General features: G+C 45.0%; 1 protein-coding gene across 7 annotated transcripts in view; it reads left to right on the top strand.

Annotated features, from left to right (window-relative positions):
• The window catches only part of ERC2 (ELKS/RAB6-interacting/CAST family member 2), a 1,561,275-nt gene that overhangs the window by 325,654 nt on the left and 1,208,552 nt on the right, over positions 1-27,069 (top strand). For all 7 annotated transcript variants that reach the window (XM_073644598.1, XM_073644595.1, XM_073644592.1 and 4 more), the window contains 2 exons: positions 3,644-3,799; positions 19,631-19,798. In XM_073644598.1, the coding sequence (XP_073500699.1) occupies positions 3,644-3,799; positions 19,631-19,798 (324 nt within the window). The remainder of the gene's footprint in view (positions 1-3,643; positions 3,800-19,630; positions 19,799-27,069) is intronic.

Below are 27,069 nucleotides of genomic sequence, written 5' to 3'. Positions count from 1 at the left end.
GCTTTACTCGGTTCCACACACTAGACTGATGGGCGGAGGTCCGGAAGCTCGACCTCGGCTCCATTCAGATGGAGCTCTCCAGACCCCCATACTTGGGATTGATGGAGGTACCAGCGATGAAACTAACTTGGGACAACCCATTTAACAATACTGAGACTATTTAAATCATGTGTTCTCATCTATCTAATTTCAGGACACATGAGCCTGTATATTTAAAGGGGTTGACGTACAATGATGGCTCCTTTTCTTATGACATATTAGGAGATATTAATGTTATCCAGGGTGACTTTTTCCCTGTATGAACAAGCCTCACTCCATGAGGAAGAAAGAAGGGCTGCTATGTAAGGAGCCTCTAGAAGATGTGGTTGGCCGTTGCTTTCCATGGTCAACCTTTTAATTTGGATTGGAAAGCCAGGATGCAATACTATATTTTCTCTGAAGCATATAGTCAGACCTGGTTTCCCGTTACAATAAAGAGGTAGCTACCCTATAAGTCAACTAGTCTTGAAACAGGCCCCTGGATAAAATCCAAGCCACAATCTCATCTATAGACCACTATATAGCAAATTTACATACTTTTCTTCTATAGAGCTTTGCCTATAAGACTCCATACACAGCTGATCTTTTTAAGGAGAACCAGTGGAGTAAGACAAACTTTGCTCTACACTGATGAGGGGTAAACATCCCGAAACAGATGTTTATAGATGGGTTTCTGCCTTGGCTTTTATCCTTGGTCATGTTGCAAAGCTCATTAAGGGTGATAGAGAAGATCTCCAGCGATTGGCTGATCCACCGAATCAGCTTCTATTTAAAGAGTGGTTGTCTTCATAAGACAAACCCTTTAAGCTGCCATATACTAAAACCATACTAGGCATCTGCCAAAATGAATTGTCTCCAGTGATATACCTATGTGTGCAATCTTTACCTCTCTATTGATCATGAGCTAATCCAAAGCCTGTATGCTGCATGTGGCTCTCAACAAGATTTTGGTTTCCTGTTCATATTCTATTTGTTATTACTACGATTAATTTCATGATTTAATTTTTAGCAATAATTAATTATTTTTAAAAATATCCTATAAATTGTCTTTGCTTTCACATATATTATTACTGTATATTAATCTTTTATTTTGCACAACATAATTTGTTTAGTGCAGTGAATAATGCAATTTTTTTTTAGCAACTCCCAGAAAAGTTTTTCGAAGGCCATATATTCTACATGCAGCAAACAGCTCCCCTTTCAGCTTTTACTAGTATCTAACTTGTATTTATCTGCATATATTTATTATAAATGTATTCTCTTTAGACGGCTGAATCCCATGTCCGATTGCTATGATTTCTTTAATATACTAATTGCATACATTTTGAGTGTGTGGCATGGATACTAAACTTTTCAAACTGATGTAGTAAACCATTAGAGTGTTTTAGCTTGGAAAACATTAACTTACATTATGTATATGAATTTTATTGGGAAAAGTAAATAAATGATGTTTCTCTTTATATTGTATATTTGGATTGTGAAGCCCCCACCAAGAATACAAAAAAAATATTAGAAACAATCATAAGACTGTTCTCATGTTGTTTTTAAGCATTTCATGATGCTTTTAGCTTAGCTTTTATAGGTACGCATAGGCGAATTTCAAAGTATTGGAGCCAACTATTGGTGACACTGCAAAAAAAAGAGATAATTGACAGTATTTCTTTTAAGGAGTCAACAATAGGTATAGCAATAAATTGTGAACATATCAAAATACAAGGTCTCAATATAGCCAATTTTTTTTATCACACCATTATACTCCATTGTGCTACAGGGGAAGAATCAAAGTTACATAAAACATACAAAAATAATTAAATTACAGGAAAGGGGAACTTGCCTGTAATGGTTAATGCTAGTTTTACATGGCTGTAATGCAGGCGCATTTTAATATCAATTTTATGGTCGGGAAACGTGAATTTACAACATAGAACCCTAATATAATATAGATTTGATTCACTAGAATTTGGGGTGGGGGTCTGGTCTTTGTAACTTGGGGTTAAGGCCAGATGAAAAGAGCCTAAAGGGGGGATAAAAGGTAAAAAATGCTGATTGTGTCCAACAGACCAGCCACTTCCACATAAGGCAGAAATTTTATGATGATAGAAGCTCACGGGAAGATCAGGTGCACGGGCCTAAATTATGGCATACCCAACAGCAATGAGAAAAGTGAAGTCCGGCACTCTTGTGTGGATAAAAAGTATAGCAACTTTATTTTTCATGGGATAAAATTCATAGCAAGGAAAAACAAGGAATTCCTCTTAAGCATTAATCAAAGAGCCACAATTTTTGCGTTGCCGCGTGGTTTCCCCATAATGCCCTACAGCTATGACGTCTAGTGGAAAACCATACCTTGTACAGTGGTGATGAGTACCTGGGCCATCAGAGATTAGCGGTTCTCAGTGGATCACAGTTTGGACGGCAACGTTGTTTTCCATCGGTGAAAGAGCTTACACAAGAATACTTGTTCCTGATAGTTGGTGAAAATCGATACCCAGTCCATTGGCCACATCAAAGCCCTGAGAACCATTTCCTATCTGATGGCATCTGAAGCACTTCTTTTGATTATTCGACCTTGTCCAACATCCCATGCTGGTCATGCCACAAAGCCACAACGATGACATGGCCTCAAGTTGGTTAATCCAAAATAGAGGGAGGAGGTTCTCAGGGCTGCCATCCAGAGGTCACAGATTAGTGACATGGCCGATGGACCAGGTTCTTCCAATCAATTTACACCAATTCTAGTACCTAATTATTGTCCCGGGTTAACATGCCGGTGATCACCCAAAAAATGAGCATAGGGTGATCAGATTGTTTATGCTGGCAAAAGAATCCTCTTTATCGCCAACGCATCGCCCCGTGGTAACGGGATTGTGAGCCAACGACCTGATTCTTTCTAAGAAAAAAATAATAGAATTAACGATCATTCTGTTTAGTGATTGGTAAACAGATGAATAAATGAGCGCCTATCGACTTGCATATAGTCGATAGGTGCTTGTTAACGGGCTGAGATTGGCCCTTTTAAATGCAGTGCAGATTGAAATTTTACCAGATTATACATATCATTAAAGTGTGTAACAATGCATACCACTGCAGATGGTAGAGCAGATGGGTAACTTATGAGGCTGTGTTCTTTTTCTTTTCCTCTCTGGTTTGTAGCATTTTTAATATATTTGTATTATAAGAAAAATAGGCTTTAAACTCTGTTAGGCGGCATACAGTGCTGTTTTCCCATCAAAATGACAAATACCCCGATAGACCTCATTATAACTGAAAGGAGTTTTTGGTAGGCTATTGGTATGTGTCATGAGATACGGCCCCCATCAGTTTTATATCATACTATTTAATATTTTCACTACTGTACCATTAGTTTGGGGGCTCCACAGACTATATGTCAGTAAGGTGTTAGGGTACTTGTGCATTTGGTACCATCAGTTTAATGCATGGCATGGATTGTGTGACTTCTACTGTAGCCTGACATACTGACCAGAACTCACCGGCTCGGCTTCTCATGTCGCTTTTGTATTATTAACCCATTATTATATCATTTGGGCTCGTAACACTCTTGTTCTTCTTGTACCAATAACTGCCATTTTCTATTTTCACCCAGGATACCAAAATAGCATCCCTTGAGAGAAATATCAGAGATCTAGAGGATGAAATCCAAATCATAAAAACAAATGGTGTCCTCAACTCTGAAGACCGAGAGGAAGAAATCAAGCAGATGGAAGTGTATAAAAGTCATTCAAAGTTTATGAAAAGCAAAGTGAGTAGTAAATGATGTGTGAGCTGAGAATGGCACCAACATCTCCGGATATGGTACATCTTGGTTACCAGTGACCGCTGAGCCTCAGCATATATGTACCAGTGCCGTAACTTGAAGTTCATGGGCCCCAATGAAAAATCTCCATAGGCCCCTCAACTATCATAGTTCTTCATAGAGGACCTGTCATAAGTATTTTTCTTTTTTACCTGCCATAAATGGTGCTGTTCTCTTGAGTTCAGCATTGTTTCTCTATTGTTCCTGTGCCTCTATGTTCCTGAGATAAGGCCCCATCTTCCCTTGATGTAAATCTAACATTCTTTAGCCAAGTGGCCAAGGTCAACAACTCACCTCTGTGTGTCTCATTGAAGACCACCAAGATGGAAAAAGAGGCCATATCTCAAAAACGGAGAGGTGCAGGAACAAACGAAAAAAACATTGCCAGATTCAGGAGAACAGCGGCACTTACACCAGGCAAAAAAAATTACTACATATTTATGGCACATGACAAATTCTTTTTAATAGTGTTTGTCTTCTAATATCGACCAAAGGGACCTTGTAGGTCTCCCGAGCCTTTAGGGTCTGGATGTAACTGCCACCCTTGCCCTTCGGCGCCCCTGTCACATGATCGCAGGGTGCCGATGGGTTGGCATGACAGCCCGGGTCTGCAGGAGACTCCTGTGGTTGTCATTGCCGATCTGCTATCAGCGCCGCCCCATGGCCGGCACTCACAGCAGATGAGCATTTTTGCTACACATAGCAGGGTTGAAGCCCAGCTATGTGTAGCACAAGCAATCACATGATCACGTCTTCACGTCTCATAAGAAGACTATTAAAGCATTTAAAAAAAAAAAAAAGTTTTTAAAATTATTAAAAAATGAAAAAAAAATAAATAAAAGTTCAAATCACCCCCCTTTTGCCCTATTCAAAATATAACAATAAAAAAACACATATTTGTTATCGTTCAGAAACACAGGATCTAGCAAATTATAAAAATAATTAATCCGATTTTTGTCACTGCAACATTGCAATAAAATGCAATAACAGGTGATTGAAACATTGTATCTACCCCAAAATGATATCAATAAAAACCGTCAGCTTGGCGCTAAAACAATAAGCCTTCATCCAGTCCCAGATCACGAAAAATGGAGACACTACGGGTTCTCCGAAAATGGCGCCTTTTTTTAAATTTTTTTTTACAAACTTTTAATTTTTTTTTCACCACTGAAATAAAAAAGAACCTATACATGTTTGGTATCTACGAACTGGTAATGACCTGGAGAATCATGATGACAGGTCAGTTTTAGCATTTAGTAAACATGGTAAAAAAAATGGTTTTGTTCAAAAGTAAAACTCGTTCCGCAAAAAACAAGCCCTCGCAGGGGCATATTGACGGAAAAATCAAAAAGTTGTGGCTCTGGGAAGAAGGGGAGCAAAAAAATGAAAACGCAAAAACAGAAAATCCAAGGTGGTAAAGGGGTTAAGTCATGTTCTAGAGTATAGAGTATAATTATTTCCTATGCACCTCTCAACCCAGCATAGGAGAGTCCTAACCATTGCAATAGAGATGGCTGGCCTGATCTTCCATCCAGCTCCATCAGTTGCTAATGTTGAGATACGTATACAGAGCTGGTCTTCTGCAGGTTCACACTAGTCATGGAAAAGATGAAAGGTGAATAGGACCAACCTTACTTTTGAGCTTTCTACTCTTTAAGGGTTGTATAGCAGTTTGCACTTTGGTATGCTGTCGGCTCATAACTATCTTGGTAAACGCTACTTGGTTTAAATGGATCAACTTCTTTCATGTAGAACAGTAAAAGGGTTGTCCAGAATTAGAAAAAACATGGCTACTTTCTTTCAAAGCCAGCACCTCACCTGTTCATGGATTGTACTTGACATTGTAAAAGAGCCACATTCACTCCAATGCTAAGATGCAGTAACCATACAGATCTCTTGGGGTATCTGCACATTGAGTTTTTTGAGGAGTCTTTGATAGAGATGAGCGGTGTTCGACTTGAACTGTTCACCAATCTCAAATTCGAGCTGTTTTGTGCGGTGATCGAGTCGTTCGACGAACTTGAACGATTTGCAAAAAATCCGGCTGTTCGAGATTATGTTCGATAACTGTTCGTGCACCAAAATCGTAACTTGATTTTTTCACAGTAATACTGTTAATCAATGTTAATAGACAGTTTCAGTGTAGAGTGGGCGGGGGGAGGGGCAGGGGATGGATCTCTGCAGAAATAATGCCAATCTCCATTTTTTTTTCTCTCCCCCATTTACAGTGGAGAGGTGCAGTCTGTCAGCCTATCAGCAGCGCACATGACGCGCCCCCTGGGCCGCGTGGGGAACCCGGAACCGGGCCTTTTGTGGATACTGGGGGTTGTAGCCCTTGCGTGGCGGGGACCCGGTCCCGTGGCTCAGGGTGGTCAACCCAAATGGCTGTCTATTTATAGGGTTTTGTGATTAAATGTCCGACTACGCCACCCGTGCATTGCGGTCAGAGTGAACCGCCGCTGCGGGGAAGACCGCGGAGGCTGGTGTTGTGGGTGCAGCAGAGGGTAGTATAACTCCCCACGGGAGGAGTATAGCCTCAGGACAGTAAATAGGGATGTTAGTGGTGATGGTGCGCGGGAGCAGCAGTAACCACACGGAGTCTGTCATGCAATTCAGGGTCTTTACTGTTGGCGGTATTAAGGGACCCGTCCGAAGTACAGGTTAACAATGGAGGCCTGGTCAGTCTGAGAGCAACTGGGAAATCCCGCTGGTCAGGGGGAGTTTGTAGGCCTACCTTGCTGACTTCACTCTTTCTTGGCTATCCCGCTGTAGTGTGGTGGTAGCCCACGTCTCTGAGTGTACCGTGTTGTTCTCTCCCGTATGACTGGCGACTCGGGCCTTCCGTACTTCTCACCTCTCCGGGGCAGTAGTGGTCCCTCTCGTGTGGCTGAGCCTCCGGGCTTCCTTGGGCCAGAATACTTGAAGTCCCCTGCGTGGTGGTTTTCTGCTGCTGGGCTTATAACCCTCACAGCCTCGGACTCCAGTGTCCGGCTTTGTAAGTCTCTAGCCAGGCTGAGCTCTGATAGCTCCCCTCCTGGCCTCGTGTTCCTCCTCTGCCTACAGGGACTCCTCAGCCTACTGCTGACCTGTCCATATCTGCCACTTCACTGGAACCTTGTCTGGAACTTGTCTCTAACTTGTCTCTAACTTGTCTCTCTAACCCTGCCCCAGATCCAGTTTATAAAGGGCAGATTTCTCCCCTCCCTGGACTGAGGCAGGAGGTGCTGCAGGCTAATTGTCCCCAACCAGGGAACCTCCCACCTGCTCTCAGACATGACATTGCTGCCACTGTGGCGACCAGACCTGGGGTGCCACATTCCCCCCTAGTGAAATTTAGTACTCCGGGACTAAACACATTTTGCAAAAAACACAACAGGTAACAACAATACCGTAACATATATACAAGAAGTTTAGTCTTTTAGGTCACGGGGCTCCCGTAGCCAGGTGTACTTGTCACCCAAGATGCACTTTGAGGGACCCGTCCCAAACCCTCCACGTAGGCCCTGGGGTGGCTACAGGGCTTTGATGATCCGGAGCTGGACCACGTCTTCAGCCACCTCCACGGGTTTTGTGTTCTGTGGTCGTCTTCAAAAGAGGGCACCTTACCAGGTGCAACTATGTGCAAGGTAAAGTTCCGGCTATTCATTGTCCATAACCTGTTAGTCCATGAACCCCGTCGGGTAACTAGAAAAACATAATTAGTACGCAGGCAACAAACATAAAACATTTTCAATATACAAGTATTTATATTACATTTTAAAGTCTCCAGCGAGCGGGCATTTGACCCCTAGTGCTCCTGGTGGACCTACGTAACCCACTGTCTGGTGGTACTCTATTCGTGTCCCCTGTTTCCAGCCCCTGTGTACTGGGTGTGCTCGTGTCTGCACTAGAGGTGTTTGCAGATGTTACGGGTAGGCTGGGCAGCTTTCTGCGTACTCTTTGGCTCACCACGGGCATGGCAGGTTCACTACCAGCAGAGGGTTGATTCTCCTGAGCTGCTGGTATGTATTCTTCTGCCTCTGGGGCCACTTGCTCTCTCTTCCAACACTACTTGCTCTTCTGCAGGCCCTTGAGGGGCTGGCTGGAGGAAGGTAAGGACGGGTACCACTATAGCGTTGTTGATTTGTGTCCAGGACCAGGGAAATTCCCCGAGCACTGTACTGACCATTTCTTCCCTTTCCTCTGCGGGTTGAGGGCTATCTTGGTATTCATCAGCACTTTGCAGCTGCTCGGGACACTTCTTCAGGTGGTCTCTGGAGACGGTGGCTGTGGTCTCTCCTCCCTGATAACACATAACTTTGGGTTTTCATGGCTCGAGGGCAGTACGGTGTACGGGTCATTCTCCCACTGGTCATCCAGCTTGTGGAGCCGTCTCTTCCTCTTCAAGACCTGCTCTCCAGGTGCCAGGGGAGCAGCAGTAGCATGCTGGTTGTAATTCCTCTCTTGCCTCTCTCTTGCTTGAGACAGACTTCGCTCCACACTCTCCTGTACTTTCCGGTACTGCTGCTGGCGTTCTGTGTCTCAGTCTGCTTCTGGTGAGGTGTCCTCGGGTGTCAGGACTCCCAGGTGAATAGGCAGCTTACCAGGTCTTGCTCTCATTAGGTAAGCTGGGGTGCAGTTGGTAGAATTTACTGGGATATGGTTATACAAGTCCACCAGATACGGCAGTTTCTCAGGCCACAGGCTGCGTTCCTCCAGGGGCAACGTCTTGAGCAGGTCTATTACTACCTGGTTCATTTTTTCACACATCCCGTTGGTTTGGGGGTGGTAAGGCGTTGTCCTTTTCTTCTTGCAGTCATACAGGTTGCAGAATTCCTGGAAGACTTCAGCCTCTAACGCTGGACCTTGATCAGTCAACACTTGCTCTGGATACCCTTGTGGGCGGCAGAAATGCTGCTGAAAGGCTCTGGTGGCCGTCTGAGCTGTTAAGTCTTTGACAGGGACCACCACTAGGAACCGGGAGTAGTGATCTACGATTGTAAGGGCGTAGACGTATCCCGATCTTCTTGGAGCCAGCTTTACGTGGTCCAGGGCCACCAGCTCAAGGGGCTGCTTTGTGATGATGGGCTGCAGGGGAGTCTTCTGGCTGGCGTGGTCCTTCCTCCTTAGGTTGCATGGGCCACAGTCTCTGCACCATCTGTCTATAGCCCCTCTCATGCCTACCCAGAAGAACCGCTCACGCAACAGGAACTCCAGCTTCTTCCATCCAAAGTGCCCTGCTCCGTCATGGTATGCTTCTAGGACCATAGCCGCATCCCACCTTGGGACCACTACCTGCCAGGTCAGCTCATGTGTTCGAGAGTTGACGGTCCTGCGTCACAGCCGCCCCTCGTAGAGAAACAGCTTGCTCCTCTCCTTCCACAGCTGTTTGGTCTCTTCTGGAGCATCCGGATCAAGGTGGGCATCAGCCTGGGTCAGCATCTCTTTTACCAGGCGGACTGCGAGGTCACTATCTTGTGTCTCTGCCCAGCCGTGGTGGGGTAAAGGAATGAACGTAGCGGTGGCAGAGCACCTCTCCTTTATGCAGTGGGAACACTGGGTGATCCCATGACGGTGGAATGCAGGGAGTTCAATTTCTTCCAGTTCTTCTGGATACTCTCCACCGCCCTACAAGTGAGGCATTCTGGACAATGCATCTGCGTTGGCATTTGCGCGCCCTGTCCGGTATTTGATGGTAAATTCATAATTGGACAGCCGCCATCCATCTCTGCTCTAGGGCACCAAGTCTTGCAGTATCCAGGTGTGTCAACGGGTTGTTGTCCATGTACACAGTGAACTTAGAAGAAGCCAGGTAATGCTTGAAGCGTTCGGTGACCGCCCACACCACTGCCAGGAACTCTAGCTTGAAGGAGCTATAATTCTCAGGGTTTCTCTCTGTGGGTCTCAGCTTTCTGCTAGCATAAGCAATTACCCGTTCTCTGCCCTGCTGGATCTGGGACAGTACGGCTCCTAGCCCCACATTACTGGCGTTGGTGTGGAGGATAAAAGGCTGGCCGTAATCAGGGTAGGCCAGGATATCATCCCCCGTGAGGGCCATCTTCAGCTGGCGGAAAGACTCCTCCTCCAGCTTGTCCCACTTAAAGGGCGGCTTCTGACTTTTAGTCTTTGACTGACCTGCATAGGGGCTGCCATTTTGGTGAACCCGGAGATGAATCTTCGGTAGTAGCCTACCAACCCGAGGAACTGCCGCACTTCCTTTATGCTGGAGGGTCTTGGCCAGTCCTTAATCACTGTGATCTTGTCAGGGTCTGGGGCTACTCCGTCAGCACTCACCACGTGTCCCAGGTACTGTACTTTTGGCTTCAGTAGATGGCACTTGGAGGGTTTTACCTTTAGGCCGAAGCCTACCAGGGCATCGAACACCTCCGCCAGGTGCTTTAGATGGTCCTCATAGGTCTTGGAATACACGATGACCTCGTCCAGGTATAGCAGGACCGTCTCGAAATTTCTGTGCCCCAGAAAGCATTCCATCAGTCTCTGGAAGGTCCCTGGTGCGTTGCAGAGTCCGAACGGCATACAGTTGAATTCACTGAGACCCATCGGGGTGGTGAAGGCGGTCTTCTCCTTGTCTGACTCTGCTACAGGAACCTGCCAGTACCCGCTAGTGAGATCCAAAGTAGAGAAGAAGTTAGCAGATTTTAATGCAGCCAAAGACTCCTCTATCCTAGGTAATGGGTACGCTTCTTTGTGTGTTATTCTGTTGACCTTTCTATAATCTACACACATCCTCATCGTGCCATCTTTCTTTTTTACAAGAACTAGAGGAGCTGCCCAGGGGCTACAGCTATCCCTGATCACCCCAGCCTCCTTCATCTCTCGTAACATACCCTTGGAATTCTGATAGTGTGCAGGGGGTACAGGCCAGTATCTCTCTTTTATGGGTGTATGGTCTCCTGTGTGGATTTGGTGTTCTACCCCCTTTACTTGCCCAAAGTCTAGCGGGTGTTTGCTAAAGACTCTTTCGTACTCCTGAACCACCCGGTAGACTCCCTGTTTTTGGTGTGAGGGAGTGGAGTCGGTGCCCACATGCAGTTTCTGACACCAGTCCTCCATTTGTTTCTTGGAGCCGTTACCCTCCTCTGGTTGAGATGGAGGCAAGGGTTCCACGGCCTTTACAGAGTTCTGGTTAACGGTAAACAATTTGGCTAGAGTGGCATACTGGGGCAAGAATAATTCTCTTTCCCCAATGTTTAGGATGCGGACGGGTACCCTCCCATGGCGTACATAAACCACCCCCCGTGCTGTCAAAATGGTGGGCCTACTGTCTGAGTAGACGGGTTCTACCATGGCTTGGTAGTCCCTTCCTCTTAACCCGATTGCAGTCCGGCACCAGATCATCATTTCACTTTTTGGGGGCATGGCGATAGGGAACGGGTCACTCATCCTAACGCTACCAGTCTCACCACCAGACAGTTCTACCTGTTGCCGCTTCATCAGGGCTCTGATCTCTTTTTGTAAGACACGCTGCTGGCTGGAGCTGGCATTCATTACAACCTGCTGTAATATAACAATTATCTCTGAAAGACAATTTTCAAGAATGTTAGTACCCACGGTTATTTTAGGATGACTTTCACGACGGTCAATGTCCACAATAATCACTCCTTGCCCCGGCAGTTCAACTTTACCAATTTTGATGGTCACCTCCTTGAACCCCACCTGCTGCACGGGCTGACCATTGCTGGCGATGATGCTCAAGTCATTATCTGGGTAGCAGGTAATATCCGTGTCATTCCAGTACCGCTTGAAAAGTACATAGGGGATGGTGGTTACCTGTGACCTGGTGTCCAACAGTGCCCTTATGGGAATGCCATCCAGTACCACAGGCAAGACCGGTCGTCCTCCCACATACTTGTCACGCCAGTTTGACTGGCCTGATGATTTTATGCCTGGGGGGTTGGCCCTCTGCCCCAGGTTGGGCTCGTTTAAATTACACTACCTCGCAATATGTCCAGGCTGGCTTCAGCGGCGGCAGATGGGTTGTCCATCCTGGTCGTAGCGGTCCGTTGGCTTCCCTCTGGATGGTGGGATCCTCTTCTGTCGGCGCCACGGGACGTCCTCCGGACTGGTAGCCAGCTGGATCTTTCCTGGAGAGGATACCTGCAACGACTGCACAGTCCTGGTTAGTGCGGCAACGCTTTTGGTCAGTTCTTGGACCTGATGGTGCAGGTCTGTAGACGGGGTACTATTCATAGTCTGTGCATTGGCTCCTGCAGGTTCTGTAGACTGGGGCGCGGCCTCCTGGTAATAAGTGATAGGGCGCCCGGAGGCCGCAACGCCACCGGGTGCGGGTTCACGGAGTACTTTAACGGCTCTGTCCTTAAACTGTGCAAAGTCTAACTCAGGGTTCTGCAGGGTCATCAGGCGTAACTGGGTTCGGTGGGCGCTGGACAGCAGACCTTCAATGAATTGTTCAGTCAGCATTTTATCTGCATTCCTCACACTGTCAGGGTCTGCCTGCTTAGTGGCTCTCTGGGCCTCTTGCAAATTCAAAGCATAGTCTCTTATACTGTCTTGGGCCCGCTGCTTGCATCCATAAAATCTCATTTTGATCTCTGCTGAGGTGCGGGTATCAAAAGTGTCCTTTAGACGGGCTAAAATCTCCTTCACGATCCCCTTGTCCCTGACTGACCAGGACTTTACTTCTCGTTGGGCTGCGCCGGTTAACTGGCCTATCAGTATACTCACTTTTTGTTCCTCCGTCAGGGGGTATATTTTGAATAGGCTATACAGTCTCTCTTTAAAGTCGCTCAGGGTATGCGACTCCCCTGAGTACTGGGGCAACCAGGCCGCTCCGGGGATATAAGGCATTGTGAACGGAACTACTGCGGCAGCGGCCGCGCTGGCGGTGACAGATCCCTCCGCTTCCGACATCTTCTTCCCCCCTAGTCAACCGTGGCCTACCTTCCGTTGCTTTTCTTCTGTAGGCCGCGGCTCCGCAAGCGACCGTCGGGGTTGAGGACCTTGCGTCGCGTCCTGGTGACGTCAGCGTCCGCTCGGCTCCTTTCAGGACCTTGCGCAGCGTCCGTGCGTAAGGCGGGGCTCCAGTTCTCGCGCGCTTTCGTCGTCCACGCCCCTCTTCTTCCCGCGCGGCGTCCCAAAGATGGCGCCGGATGGCGGGAAACGGCTGCGGATGGCGGGAAACTCCACCAAGGTAAGTATTACAGTCTTTGTTCAGGTACGCAGTACCCGTTGGTGGCGGGCACGAAATCCTGCCAACTACGCCAAAAAGTTGACGCGCCCCCTGGGCCGCGTGTGGAATCCGGAACCGGGCCTTTTGTGGATACTGGGGGTTGTAGTCCTTGCGTGGCGGGGACCCGGTCCCGTGGCTCAGGGTGGTCAACCCAAATGGCTGTCTATTTATAGGGTTTTGTGATTAAATGTCCGACTACGCCACCCGTGGATTGCGGTCAGAGTGAACCGCCGCTGCGGGGAAGACCGCGGAGGCTGGTGTTGTGGGTGCAGCAGAGGGTAGTATAACTCCCCACGGGAGGAGTATAGCCTCAGGACAGTAAATAGGGATGTTAGTGGTGATGGTGCGCGGGAGCAGCAGTAACCACACGGAGTCTGTCATGCAATTCAGGGTCTTTACTGTTGGCGGTATTAAGGGACCCGTCCGAAGTACTGGTTTACAATGGAGGCCTGGTCAGTCTGAGAGCAACTGGGAAATCCCGCTGGTCAGGGGGAGTTTGTAGGCGTACCTTGCTGACTTCACTCTTTCTTGGCTATCCCACTGTAGTGTGGTGGTAGCCCACGTCTCTGAGTGTACCATGTTGTTCTCGCCCGTATGACTGGCGACTCTGGCCTTCCGTACTTCTCACCCCTCCGGGGCAGTAGTGGTCCCTCTCGTGTGGCTGAGCCTCCGGGCTTCCTTGGGCCAGAAGACTTGAAGTCCCCTGCGTGGTGGTTTTCTGCTGCTGGGCTTATAACCCTCACAGCCTCGGACTCCAGTGTCCGGCTTTGTAAGTCTCTAGCCAGGCTGAGCTCTGATAGCTCCCCTCCTGGCCTCGTGTTCCTCCTCTGCCTACAGGGACTCCTCAGCCTACTGCTGACCTGTCCCTATCTGCCACTTCACTGGAACCTTGTCTGGAACTTGTCTCTAACTTGTCTCTAACTTGTCTCTCTAACGCCGCCCCAGATCCAGTTTATAAAGGGCAGATTTCTCCCCTCCCTGGACTGAGGCAGGAGATGCTGCAAGCTAATTGTCCCCAACCAGGGAACCTCCCACCTGCTCTCAGACATGACATTGCTGCCACTGTGGCGACCAGACCTGGGGTGCCACACACACACGCAGCGAAGTGCTTTTTTTTCACACAAGCAAGGGCATGTGTCATTGGCTGTGTATGTCACATGTCCTTACCCTATAAGACCCAGCCATTTTCCCCGTCGCCACCATTTTCTCACTGCTGCAGCGTAGTGTTAGACAGCACCGCTGCTGCTGTGGGCGCTATACAGTATAACTGTGTGAATTGCGAGCGAATTTACAGTTACATAGAGAGGTAGGTTTAGGGAGTAGGGACTAGTTCTAATTGCAGCCCTTTTGAGGGCTAGGTTACAGCAGTTCATAGCACTTTTTGCCAGGCAGGTCTGTGCCAGTTTCACAGCATTTGGCGAAATGTAGCTCAGCCAATCCTTTTGGGCCTGTAGCAGTGTCTGTAAGTCATTGGAGTAGCCTATCTGTGTTGCAAGCTACACCACCTGTGTATCTAATACCAATTTTTTACTACATCTAAGCCAGCCAATCCTTTTGGGCCTGTAGCCGTGTCTGGTAGTCTGTGAAGTAGCCCATCTGAAGCAAGCTACACCACCTGTGTATCTAATAACAATTTTTAACTGCATCTAACCCAGTAAATCCTTTTGGGCATAGTAGCAGTGTCTCGTAGTCAGCGGAGTAGCCCACCTGTGAAGGAAGCTACACTGCCTGTGTATCTAATTCTAATTTTTTACTGCATCTAACCCAGGAAATCTTTTTGGGCCTAGTAGCAGTGTCTGGTAGTCAGCGGAGTAGCCCACCTGTGAAGGAAGCTACAACGCCTGTGTATCTAATTCTAATTTTTTACTGCATCTAACCCAGGAAATCTTTTTGGGCCTAGTAGCAGTGTCTCGTAGTCAGCGGAGTAGCCCACCTGTGAAGGAAGCTATACCACCTGTGTATCTAATAACAGTTTTTTACTGCATCTAACCCAGTAAATCCTTTTGGGCATAGTAGCAGTGTCTCGTAGTCAGCGGAGTAGCCCACCTGTGAAGGAAGCTACATCGCCTGTGTATCTAATTCTAATTTTTTACTGCATCTAACCCAGGAAATCCTTTTGGGCCTAGTAGCAGTTTTTCGTAGTCAGCGGAGTAGCCCAGCTGTTAAGAAAGCTACACCACCTTTGCTTTGGACCCTTCATTTTTTCAAAGGAAACGCTTCGGGCCCCCGGGACACTCAGTCAAAAGCATCGGGGAGGCGCCCCAAGGCAAGGGGGCTGGGACTGGCGGTAGCACGCCTTGCGGCTCCCCGCCAAGCTCGATCCTTATAAAAGCTTTTTAGCTGCAGCAGCTTTAGTGGACGCTACTGGAGCTGGAATTACCGTGGCTGCTGGCACCAGACTTGCCCTCCAATAGATCCTTGTAAAAGGATTTAAAGTGTACTCATTCAAATTACAGAGCCAATTTAAATTACAGAGCTTAGACCTGCCTCCACCGTGGGGGGGTCTCGACCCACCAGCGGACAGGCACCAGTATTGGGAGAGGGGGGGGCTGGCCATCAGTGTCGACCATGGCTCTGGCACAAACCCGGCGACACGGAGGTCGCACGGGCAGGAACGGCCTGGCCGTGTCGGCTTCGCACTCCAGCGTAGTCCCTCTGCCCACTCGGGCCCGTAATCTCAAAGGGATACGTAAGCGGCTTTTCTTCCCAGCGCTGTTCCCCGCCCAGCAGGAACGTGGGGGAGCTCAGGTCGGCCTTCCACCGTACTCCCTTACCTCCCTCGCCCTCTTTCCTTCTTCAGTTCTCCATCTAACCCCTCGGCTCTGTGGTGTCCGCTCTCCCTCCAGCTCTCTCCTTCTCACAGGTGGACTACCGCGTGTATTCACACTGTGGCGAATCTTTTGGGCCCAGGCATAAGAAGTCTTCGAGGTAATGGATAATATGTGCCCCCTTAGAAACGTCCATGACGACCCATTCGAGGAAGCAACTAAACGCCTCAAATAGTGAGCAGGATATGGAGCACCCCAAACAGCGATCTATATAGTACGCTCCTTCCCAGAAGCAGCCCAATAGGCGGACGCTATTCGGAGGCACAGGTAGTAAGTAACCGGAACACCCCCTCAATGTCTGTTTTGGCCATTAGGGTGCCCCTTCCCAACTCCTTGACCCGCCTGATTGCCTTGTCAAAGGATGTACAGTATATACTACTGTACTTGGTTCCGTGTCGATGTTGTTGTTTACTGATCTGCCCCTTGGATATGACAAATGGTGGATTAGTCCGAATGTATTGGGTTCCGTTTTCGGCTCAACTACCAACGAGGATATCACTACGTCTTGTAAGGAAAGTGTTCTGAATGGAACCACCATTCTACCTAAAGATATTTCTTTTTTTAATTTTCTTGTCACGACGTCTGGGTGTTGGTAGGCTGATTTTACATTTTTACTCCAGCCTTTCTTGATTTTAGAAGAGCATGACATGCCTATATCTGTGTCTCCTCCTCCTTTTACTCCTCCACCTCTTTTCTTTTCGCATGACTATATGTACTTGTCACTTTTCCATGTGTTAGTTGTGTCTTCTGAGCAGTTTGTCAGCTTTTGGACACCTTTGAAGGTGTTTTCTATGTGTTTCTATGTGTTTTTGTTTGCCTGCCATTGGTTTTAATGGTGTTCGACTGTGTTCGATGAATCGTTCGACGAACTGTTCGGCGAACATGCCGGTGTTCGACGAACCGAACCCGAACACTACGGGGGTGGCTCAACACTAGTCTTTGAGAGACTCAAAAATCGCTCAAATAATGCTGAAAAACTCTTACTATTCATTTCTACTATAAAATGGCTTGCTGGTTATATGTTAAATATTTTGAGAGTTTTTATTTGCTTTAGGTTTTGAAAAATGGTTGGTTCCTGATAAAAAAAAAAAAAAAAAAACACTCCAGACTTGACAGTGTCAATTTAAAAGTCTGCAAAAAGCACTTCGGGAAAAAAACTCTTCAAGAAACAAAAAATTCCTCAAAAGAGTGTTTCCTATAACAGTTTCCACTAGAAAACTCTGTATTTTTGACCACCTCAAAAAAAACTGTTTTTGGAAGAAAGCTGCCATGTTTTTCTAATCCTGAATGACCCCTTTAAAATAAATGTATTTTTATACTATGATATTGGCACGCCAGGTGTGGGAAAGAGTACAACACAAAGGAAAAAGGGAAAGGGAGCCCAGACATTAGGGCAAGGGGGAAGTGGAGACCTCCTAGTCTTGTCTAGCATCACCCTCTCTCAACTACCATCCCTATATTGCCTCCTCAGCAATCGCCGCAATCATGCCTCGCCCTAGTCTCCCTGACTTACAGTATGGCTACAGCTAGGGATGGAAGGAGATGAGCACTAGTCAACCTCCACTAAACTGTATAGACAACAAGGATGGACAAAACAGGGGAAATGGCTTAGCTTTAGATGAACTCCAAATAAGCACACAGCCTCAAGCTCCAGAGAGGACGAAGTACTGCTCCTGCTAAGCTTCCCAAGTAGAAATTGATATAGCCGGCGGCTCCCTCTCAGACACTCCAGGTATATATACACCCAGGCATCTTTCAACATTTCAGTAAGCCCCTCACAAAATTGACTTCTAACGGCTGAGTCATTTTATTTGGAATCTGTTGCCCATCTTCGGAATTCCGAACTGTATGTTTCCACTGACCGAATCCCCTGCTGAACGCAACGTAGTCTAGACTCAACCAAGGCGACTCGGTAAGGGTCATCATAGATGAAGGCCAGAGCTCTGAAAAAACCCTCCATAGATTGGAGACAAACCGAGTCCTGCGGTAATGAAAACGCCCATGACTGAGGATCTCCCTGCAATAAAGAGATCACAATACCAACCCCTTGCTCCTCATTACCGGAGGAAGAGGGGCGAAGTTTAAAATATGATTTGCATGCCTCCTTAAATACAAAAAACTTGTCCCTAACTCCTGAAAACATGTCCGGGAGGGCAGCCTTGGGTTCAGGCTGGACAGGCCTACCTGCAGAGACCCCCATATTAGCGACCTGTAATCGCTGATGCTGCTGCTGTACCTCACCACGGAGGTCATTTACCTCCTGAGACAGCCAGTGCAGCCACTTTGCAAACTCTGCAACTGAACCCATACCTAAGGGAGAAAGGAAAAAAAAAGGTGTACACCCAAAAACATACAAAGAAAAAAAACAAAAACCCCAAATGTCAGTTCCCTTGCTATGTTCTGGACAGTCTTCCTACTCCGATTGTCTTAGGTATAACTTGGCTTGTTAAACCTAGTCCGTTGGTAGATTGGCAAACCGGGGAGATTATTGAATGGGGAGCTTACTGTCATGAGAACTGTCTAGATATTTTCATTGCTACTGTCTCTATGGAAATTTTACCTGCTTTTCTGTCTGGTTTTGAGGACGTATTTTCTGAGAAGGGGTGTCAGGATGTAGCTGCTCGGTCCTAAAGACAGTCTTTTATGTAAGAGGCTGTCTGCAATGTCAAATGTGGAGATCTCCTGCAACCCACTGCAGCGTGACTGTCTTTCAGCTCTGACACACCCGTGACAGATATCTAATGTATAAAATTATACAACTCATATAAAAGAAGTATCACTTACCTCCTTATAGATTTTTACAAGCAGTTGCTGAAATTCCCATTATGACCCCAAATCGATGCTGCTGTAAGGAGAAATCATGTTTTGAAGTTCTGTATACCTGTGTCTGGAAGTGCATTGGTGTTTTACGATACTAGTGTAGCACAGTGGCTGAAGGAGCACGAGCAGGAACAGCAAGAGATAGTAGAAGTTCTTGGAGTTAGCAAAGGAGTTGTAGGAAACAATCCGTAGATAGGTGAGAACAGTCTGGGTAAGACAGTCCAGGAGCTGAAAACTGGAACTAGACTAAACAGCTAGACACAATACTCAAGCACTGAGTGAGAGATCCATGAGGCTTTAAGTGGGCCGAAACTGGAAACAAGATGGAAACCACTGGTTCAAAATCTGCCATTTTAGTAAAGGGCAATTGCAGAAAACAGCAGCAGCCTCCAGTGGTAAGGAGTGGAATTGCAGCACAATTATTAAGGTGAACAATAGCAGCCACTAGTGGTTAAACTTCAGAAAGACAAGAATCCTGACAGTTGGGGCATGAAGATGCACTTTCAGCTTCACGCTGTATTCACTGCTTAGCGCCACTCTTTTCTGGTTGATTGACAGGTTGGTGGCTTCGATACATTGCAGGGAATACAGCATGAGGCTGAGGAACTGGAAGTGTAATGAAGCATCGATTTGAGGCCATAAAGGGGTCAACTTGCTTAACTTATAAAGGGCTGCAAAGCCATATAAAAAGATTGGGGTCATACGTTGTTCCCTTTAAATTCAATATTTAGTACTGGTATTGTGTTTTTTTTTATTACTAGATTGACATATTCTTCTTATCTCTCCAACTTATGTATTAATTCTGACCCCAGTAGAGCTTTTGGTTTATATCACCCCCTTATTCCCTCCCCTCTGACGTTTTTCCCACACCCTTGTGCCAAACACTTTGATGCCTTAATTATCATAAAATGACCATAACTAATTGTTCCAATTTTGTAGATTGACCAGCTGAAGCTGGAGCTGTCAAAGAAGGAATCTGAACTTCTTGCCTTACAAACCAAGCTGGAGACTCTTGGCAATCAGAACTCGGACTGCAAACAACACATTGAAGTACTTAAGGAATCTCTTACTGCCAAAGAACAGAGGGCTGCGATCCTTCAGACAGAGGTACGTTCATTCACTGACTGCGGCGCTCTCATTAATCACGGCCTATATTGTGAATCCGCTGTAACGTATTCTGACAGATTAAGTAATTGTTTTTTTATTGGCCTCCACTATGAGAAAAATGCTGAAATGACTATGTTGAAAAGAATAATATTACAAGGTGGAACTTGAAGGAGTTATTGGCGCTTTTGTATAACCGAACCAGCTGTTTATTGGCCTAATTACCAAAAGTTGCAAGAATGTGCAAATCATAAATCCAAGCTTTGAAAGCAATGCAGACAGCTTGATATCCATTAGTTCGTAGGAAAAGAACTGCAGCAAAAAAGTGACCCATGTGAAGCAAAACTTTGGCTCTTTCTCCAGGGAAGGAAAAGCAGTATTACATAAAAAATGAATCATCATTACCAGGCTTCATTCACACATTCCAGATTTAACGTGGAATCTGCTCCAAAATTCTGCAAAAAGACGTTAAAATGCTAGTAAATGGGGTGTTAATCAACTTAAAGGCCCCAATTCAGCAAGGCTGGATTTGATGCGGGAGCGTGGTGATTCGGTAAGAGGTGTGCCGTAAGGAACGCCACAGCTCGTCATGAATTTGACAAGCATGGGTCGCCACACACCATCCCCGATTCGCCCACCTTGTTGGAGCTGGACGAAAACTGTATGAAGATGCCTCCAGTTGAGCAAAAAATTAGCAATTTTTCAAAGCATTTTATGCCAATTTTCTTGCATAAAATCGTTTGATGAATCAGGGCCATATTGAATAAAATTCCAAGCAATATTCTAAGCAGTATTTCCGGACTGTTGCATAAATGCCACAAATTTTCGCATTTCATGCATTGCAATCCAATGGGTGAAATCTGCCGGTAAATCGGCGCCGAATTGCACAACAAAATCTGCATGCAACACAAGCTGATTTTGCTCCAGATGTTTAGACCACTTTCCTGGCTTAGGTTTTATATCGTGTGTAATCCCAACATCACTAAGAATGCAGAAGGATTTTTTACCTGCAGATCTTCTGCATCTCATGCAAATCTGTACATAAAACCCCGGCCGATCACACATTGATGACCTATCCTAAGGATTGGTCATCATTGAAAAAGTAGTTTACAACCTCTTTAAGGTTGAAAGAAGACACAAGTCCATTGAGTTCAACCTGTAACCTAACATGTTGATCCAGAGAAAGGCAAAAACCCTGTGAGGCAGATAATAATTGCCCACATACAGGAATCCAACTAATTCCTTGGATCAATGTCCCATCTCCAAAATCTAGCACTCGTATCCTGTAATCTTATTTTTATCGAGAAAGGCATCCAGCCCTCTTTGTACTTTTTTAGTAAATTAACCATTACAACATGTGGCAGAGTGTTCCCTATTCTCACTACTCTTACAGTAAAGAATCTGCATCTTGGATTATGGTTAGTTTAACCTTCTTTCCTCTAGACATAGAGATGCCCCTTTTCACCATTGCAAGCCAATTTGTAAAAAGGAAACAGGGAAGGGAGTCCAGCTTCTGGTGGAATCGTAAAAAATCCTCTCTAATTCAGAATATTTTAAAATCCCACACGGATAAAGTGGGGAGCAGGAGAGCACATGTCGACGCGTTTCGAACTCAGGATGCCTTTCTTCCTCAAAGCCTGATGGGAGTATTAGGAGACTATTACTGACACAAGAGGCCTTTCGGATATTCAGTCTAGGAACCAGGTCTCCCAACAGTCTGAATTTACGCCGAGATATCATGTGCCATTATTAAGTTGTTTCTTTATTGTCACTATGTTTATTCTATTTCTTTTGTTTTAAAATTTTATTTCGTCTATACATATAGTTTATATATTTCTTTGTTTGTAATTTTTGTACGTGTTTGCTTCATACTTATTTTAAATATCACGTGACTGTTATCCTATTGGAGTTGCTCAAACCTGTTTAGGCATTGAGAAATTTTCCCATCAGGCTTTGAGGAAGAAACGCATTGCCATGTGCTCTCCTTCTTCCCCATCCGTATGGAATTTTAAAATATTCTGAATTAAAGAGGATTTTTTATGATTCAACCAGAAGCTGGACTTCTTTCTTTGTTACCATTGTGTCTACGCTAGTCAGAGCATTGTCCCTGCACACTGGACTGTATTACTGTCATGCTAGATATGGAACGGACCCAGTGTACGGCGATGGGAAAAGGGATAGTGGAGACCCCTAGGCAGATCTAACAACACCCTGATTCCCCTATCGTTCCTAAATAGGTTCCGCACCAATCGCCGAGCAGGATACCTTAGCCCTGGTGGTGCCCAGAGCTAGGCCCTGGGAAGGGAATGGAAGGGGTGAGCACTTGTCAGCCCCACTGCAACTAAAGACAAACAAGGGAAAAAGACAAGGGGATACACTTAGCTTTGAGAAGACACCAGGGAGATGACGACTATAATCCACAAAGGAACTCCAAGAAGAATCTAGCTGACAGCTAGTACTCCAGACCTGAAGAGAGGAATTTACTCTATCACCAGTGATTCTCTGGAGAAACTGAGGGTATTTAAAGATTCAGCAATGGTGTGTTAATTAGCAGCAGAAGGTGGAGATCACCGCTGGGTCCTAGAGAGGGAGGGATGATGAAAGGATCAAGAAGGTGTCTGCAAGGCCAAGCGCAGCGACCTTCTACAGCCGGATCCAGAATGATTGTCTGTCAAACCTGATACACCCCTGACAATTACACGGTCAGCTGACTTTTTCCTATTTTTTTACTTTGTAAAAAGGTAATTGTAAAGTTCTCTGTACTGTCCCCTCATATATTTATACATTGTATTAAATTTACCCCTAATGCTTCATTTTTCCACACTGAATAACCCCAAGTTTGAACATGTTTTGCTATTGCAGACCACCCACTCCCTTAATACGTTTGGTATTTCTTCTCTGCAGTTCAGCCATGCAGTTGATATACAGTTGTTAGTTCATGACCCTGTTCAAATGGGCCGTTAAAATGGTGTGAGGATTGAAGGATCATAAATCTCTCGGTCCCAATAAATCATTCATTTTGTCAACAGCATTGGCAACACAAATTAAGATGCATTTAGATGGTTCGTCAATGAGCATTCATAATAATACTCATTCCCGATTACCAATATTTGTAATCACATTGGTGATTACCTGATGAACGAGCCAAATGCCCATTTGTCAAGTGATTGGATCATATATGCCCCTGTAAACGTGAAATGTGCTGCCGCCAACATGATACCATAAACAGACTATACAATCTGCAGTCGCCACTCACTATTCTATGAGTTGGCGGCTGTAAGCACTTTGATTGACAGCCTTCTACAGCTGTGCAGAGTGAACTGTCAATCAAAGTGTTGCATACAGCCACAGCTCGCAGACTGCTGAGCGATAACTGTAATTGCTCCATTCACGCCTAGGTGACTGAAAGCCTATGGCTCCCAGGGGGATATAAGTCCATTTTCCCCTGGTAGCCACACCTTCAATACTGCGGCCGGGCAGCATTGTAACACTATAAACCCTATATCTGCAGGTAAATAGCTTTTTCCGAGGTGACAGGTACCCTTTAATGCCAACTACTCAAAATTTGCCAAGAATTTTCAGCCAAAACAAGATATTCAAATTGTCACTTCAGAGAGGAACAGGACTAGAACTCTAGAGCCACTTATTTGAAGCAGTGATCCAAAAAGTCAATATCGACCCTTTAATGAGCCTTGAAATATGACTTTGGATAAAAGCCAAACCAGAATCTCAATTTGCAGACAGTGTTTCAGGGTGTCGCCCCTCACCAGTGCTAAGTATGAGATCTAATTTGGCTGTATGAGAGGCTCTGGACTGGGGTCTAAGGGGTAATGTTTTTCCTTGTGGAGAGTGACATGCCAAGCCTGGCATGCCAGAGTGAGGAGACTTATGCATGCTCTTCTGGGAAATTAAATCTGCAAATCGTCTCTTCAGAGAGGAAGAGGACTAGAAGACGAAAAGTTACCCCTTAGACCCCGGTCAAAGCAAGGGAACTTTTCCCAAACTCCATCCAAAAATGGCCAACGTTAATGTCAGCAAGTATGGTTCAGAGTTGTAAAATGCTGACCACATGAGGAGTCTGTGCGCTCAGGATGTTTGTTAGGTGCACACAGGCATTACTATGGATATATACACACTAAGCTGCCATTTTTAGCTGCCTTTTTTTAATATATGTTTTTATTAATGCTCTGTAAGTCCAAACCAAACACACTAACAGCTTTATGATTTATTAGTTTCCAGCTGTTCCAGCTCAATGAGCAAATAAGAAATAGTTCTTGCTATATTTATAATGAATTATTGACATTCACAAGGAAGCCTCAGATCGCTGCCATAAAAATGTGTTCTGTGAGTTACTGGATGGAAACCACATCCTTTACCTGGATTACATTTAAGTAGAGACACAGTTGTGTATAATGCCATTATCAATGATACGGAATTTACTTTGCATTTAAGCTATAGCAAATTAACATTGATTATTTTCCCATACTATTAGCTTACGATTTATGTGAGCTTAGCCTTGGTATGGACGGCCCGAGCATGAAACGTAATCGTAATAAAATTAATAATTACACTGCAAGCATTTCATTTGGGATTTCTTCAAGATAATGACATTTTGAACAAGAAAAGCCCAAAAATTATGATGGTTTTTAGCTACTAGGTACAAAAAAAAAATCTATAGAAAGTAATCATAGGAATATAGACTTTGTCTAAGTCCTCATTCAGACCTGTTTTTCACAAATTTGTTCTATCAGTGTATTTCGTACAGTACATGTACCCATTGTAGTGTATTGGGTTGTGTTCACATACCCTTATTTTTTTGCCGAAAATCAATGGATCTGTGAAAAAAAAAAGAAAACAGATGGATGTCATCTGACTGCTGTCTGATTTTAACCTTTTTTACGGAAGGAGAAGCTTGGAACTATTTTTTATGTTTTTGCATATAAGAAAAACGGATACAACACTGATGGTAAAAATGGACAGATGGGTCAAAAATGGATGAAAATCATTAGATACATATTAGGATTAATTTTCATTTTTCTTTTACTATTTCGTGAAGCAGTTAAGGTTAGTTGATCTATTTCTTTCTACTCCTCCACATTGAAATTACAACACCAAGATGAAAAAGTCGTGAAGTTATGGAAATCACTGTATGGTTAGACATGTTAATGATGTGCAAATGATTAAAATATGGAAACTACATTTTCAGAACATCTTCATTTATTTAATAGTGAGTAGAGCAGCCACAAATCATGGGATCAGTATTTACAACACAAATCATCAAGATCTGTTGCTGGCAGCTTCCTTTGCAATCAGCAGACCAATGATGTCCCAGATATCCTTGATGGGAGACAATTCCGGAGATGCTGCAGACCATGGTAGCATGTTTGGGCCACGCAGGCTGCTAATAGGATCACGAGCAACATGTTCTTGAAGTTGTTTTATAAAACTTCTCCTGGGACACTCTGGAGAAATGGTCATACCAGTGATTCCGCAATCAAATCAATGTAATGTTGAGATGTTGGTGTATCTGGAGTGAAGACTATAGGGGTTCAGCTACTGTACTTTGACACCCAACACCATAATCCTGGGAGTAGGACCAGTTTGATGCTCCCTTGTGAAGGCCTCTTTATGGAGTTGCTCACATGGTCTCCAGATATCACTTCATCCAAGACAAAAGCAGGAGTCATCACTGAACAGGACAGACCACCATTCTGGTCTCCATTGCTCAATTCCAGCCTTCGATTTCCATCTGGATAGGCCATAAATGTCTGAGATTGGAATATTCCTTGAAAGAGTGAACTCATTAAAGCAAAAAGAAAAAGAAGACTTTTATCTAATATCAGACAAAACTTTTAAACTTTTTTGACCATAATGGGTTTGTCTCATCAAGATGAAGTTGGCTCAGCGATCAGTTGATTCCTTTGGCTAGCCAAAGTATTACATGCTAGCATTGCCAAATACTTTGTAAGCAACTCTCTGACCTGGGTAGTAGACGGGAGTCCTGAGTGAGGCACACTTTCCCTCCTCATTCTGTAAAGTCTTTATGTCTTAATAGGGCATGTGGACATGGGTTGTTATTTTAGGATGTCCCTTTGTTAGTATCCAATGACTTTACACCATTTTATTACAGCAGGTCTCTTATATACAGTGCAAGTAACAGACTCAAGATCCCTTTTTTCCTTGGCCAACTTTAGAACACAATATAAAATAAAAGCACCTAACTATATGGGCTCCACTCAAAAACGACGTTAATAAAACTAATATACACTACAAACACACATGCATGCATATAGATTTTAGGCGTGGGATTCCACACAATTTGGGTTGATGTCATCTTAAGAACGTTTTCCAGAGCTGTAAGATTTCAGAAACAACATAGTTTATTGGTGTGAAATCTTACGACTTGCTCGGCTTTTAACGCAGCAGATATTTCTCATTCTTTGGCTCTAGTGTAAGGGACTATCTACAGTTGAAACGCGCTTAGTGTTTGAAGGTGGTGGTGCTTGCTTATTCTTCAGAGAGTCACAAAGTGTTAATGCTTTCAGCCTGTGTGCTCGGACAACATTTTGCTCTTTAAGAGTACATTAATCAACTTATTTCCATTACATTTCTTTGGCTATGTATTCTACGCTGCTGCTTTTCTACTTATTAATGTATTTATCTTTTTTTCCTTTGTTTCTGTGTTCCTCCAAATGGCTGTATATGTTACAGTTTGTAAACTGGAAAGGGTGTTCTGATGTAGAGAAAACATTTTCAAACACTCTACTAGGCTATGTGCACACGGACGGGGCGATTCATTAAGGATGGCATAGCTCATGCCAGTCTCAATGAAGCCCTCGCTGAAGTACAATGACCTGACAGTTAACGCCACTTAATGAATCAGACGCCTCTGGGACCCTGCTTGCACCATCGTTGGGTGAGGGTGTACATTTCTGGAAAAAGTTACACTGCTTTCGTGGCGTAACTTATGATGAACTTGATGGACGATTGTAACCACGCCACGTCTGCCCACCTCATGACCATTTTGGGCAGAACTGGTGTGTTAATGCCAAAAGTTCCAATATTTCGGTGCAACTATATAAAATACCAGCATAATATGAATTATTAAGGTGTTTACGCCAGATTTCTGGAATAAGCACATTCATGAATCACAGCCAGTGTTGTTTTGCTTAGATTTCAGAGCAGAAACTGAATGGAAACTAAAATTTTTGATTCACAGAGTTTCCACTCAGTTTTTGTTCAATTTTTGATCTAAAAACTCCTTGAAAAACTCC

Source organism: Phyllobates terribilis, unplaced genomic scaffold (genome assembly GCF_046119375.1).
Source record: "Phyllobates terribilis strain yellow unplaced genomic scaffold, ASM4611937v1 Scaffold_8__6_contigs__length_399053987, whole genome shotgun sequence".
NCBI lineage: Eukaryota > Metazoa > Chordata > Amphibia > Anura > Dendrobatidae > Phyllobates > Phyllobates terribilis.
The sequence above is the reverse complement of the archived record's forward strand: the minus strand, read 5'-3'. Positions and strand labels throughout refer to the sequence as shown.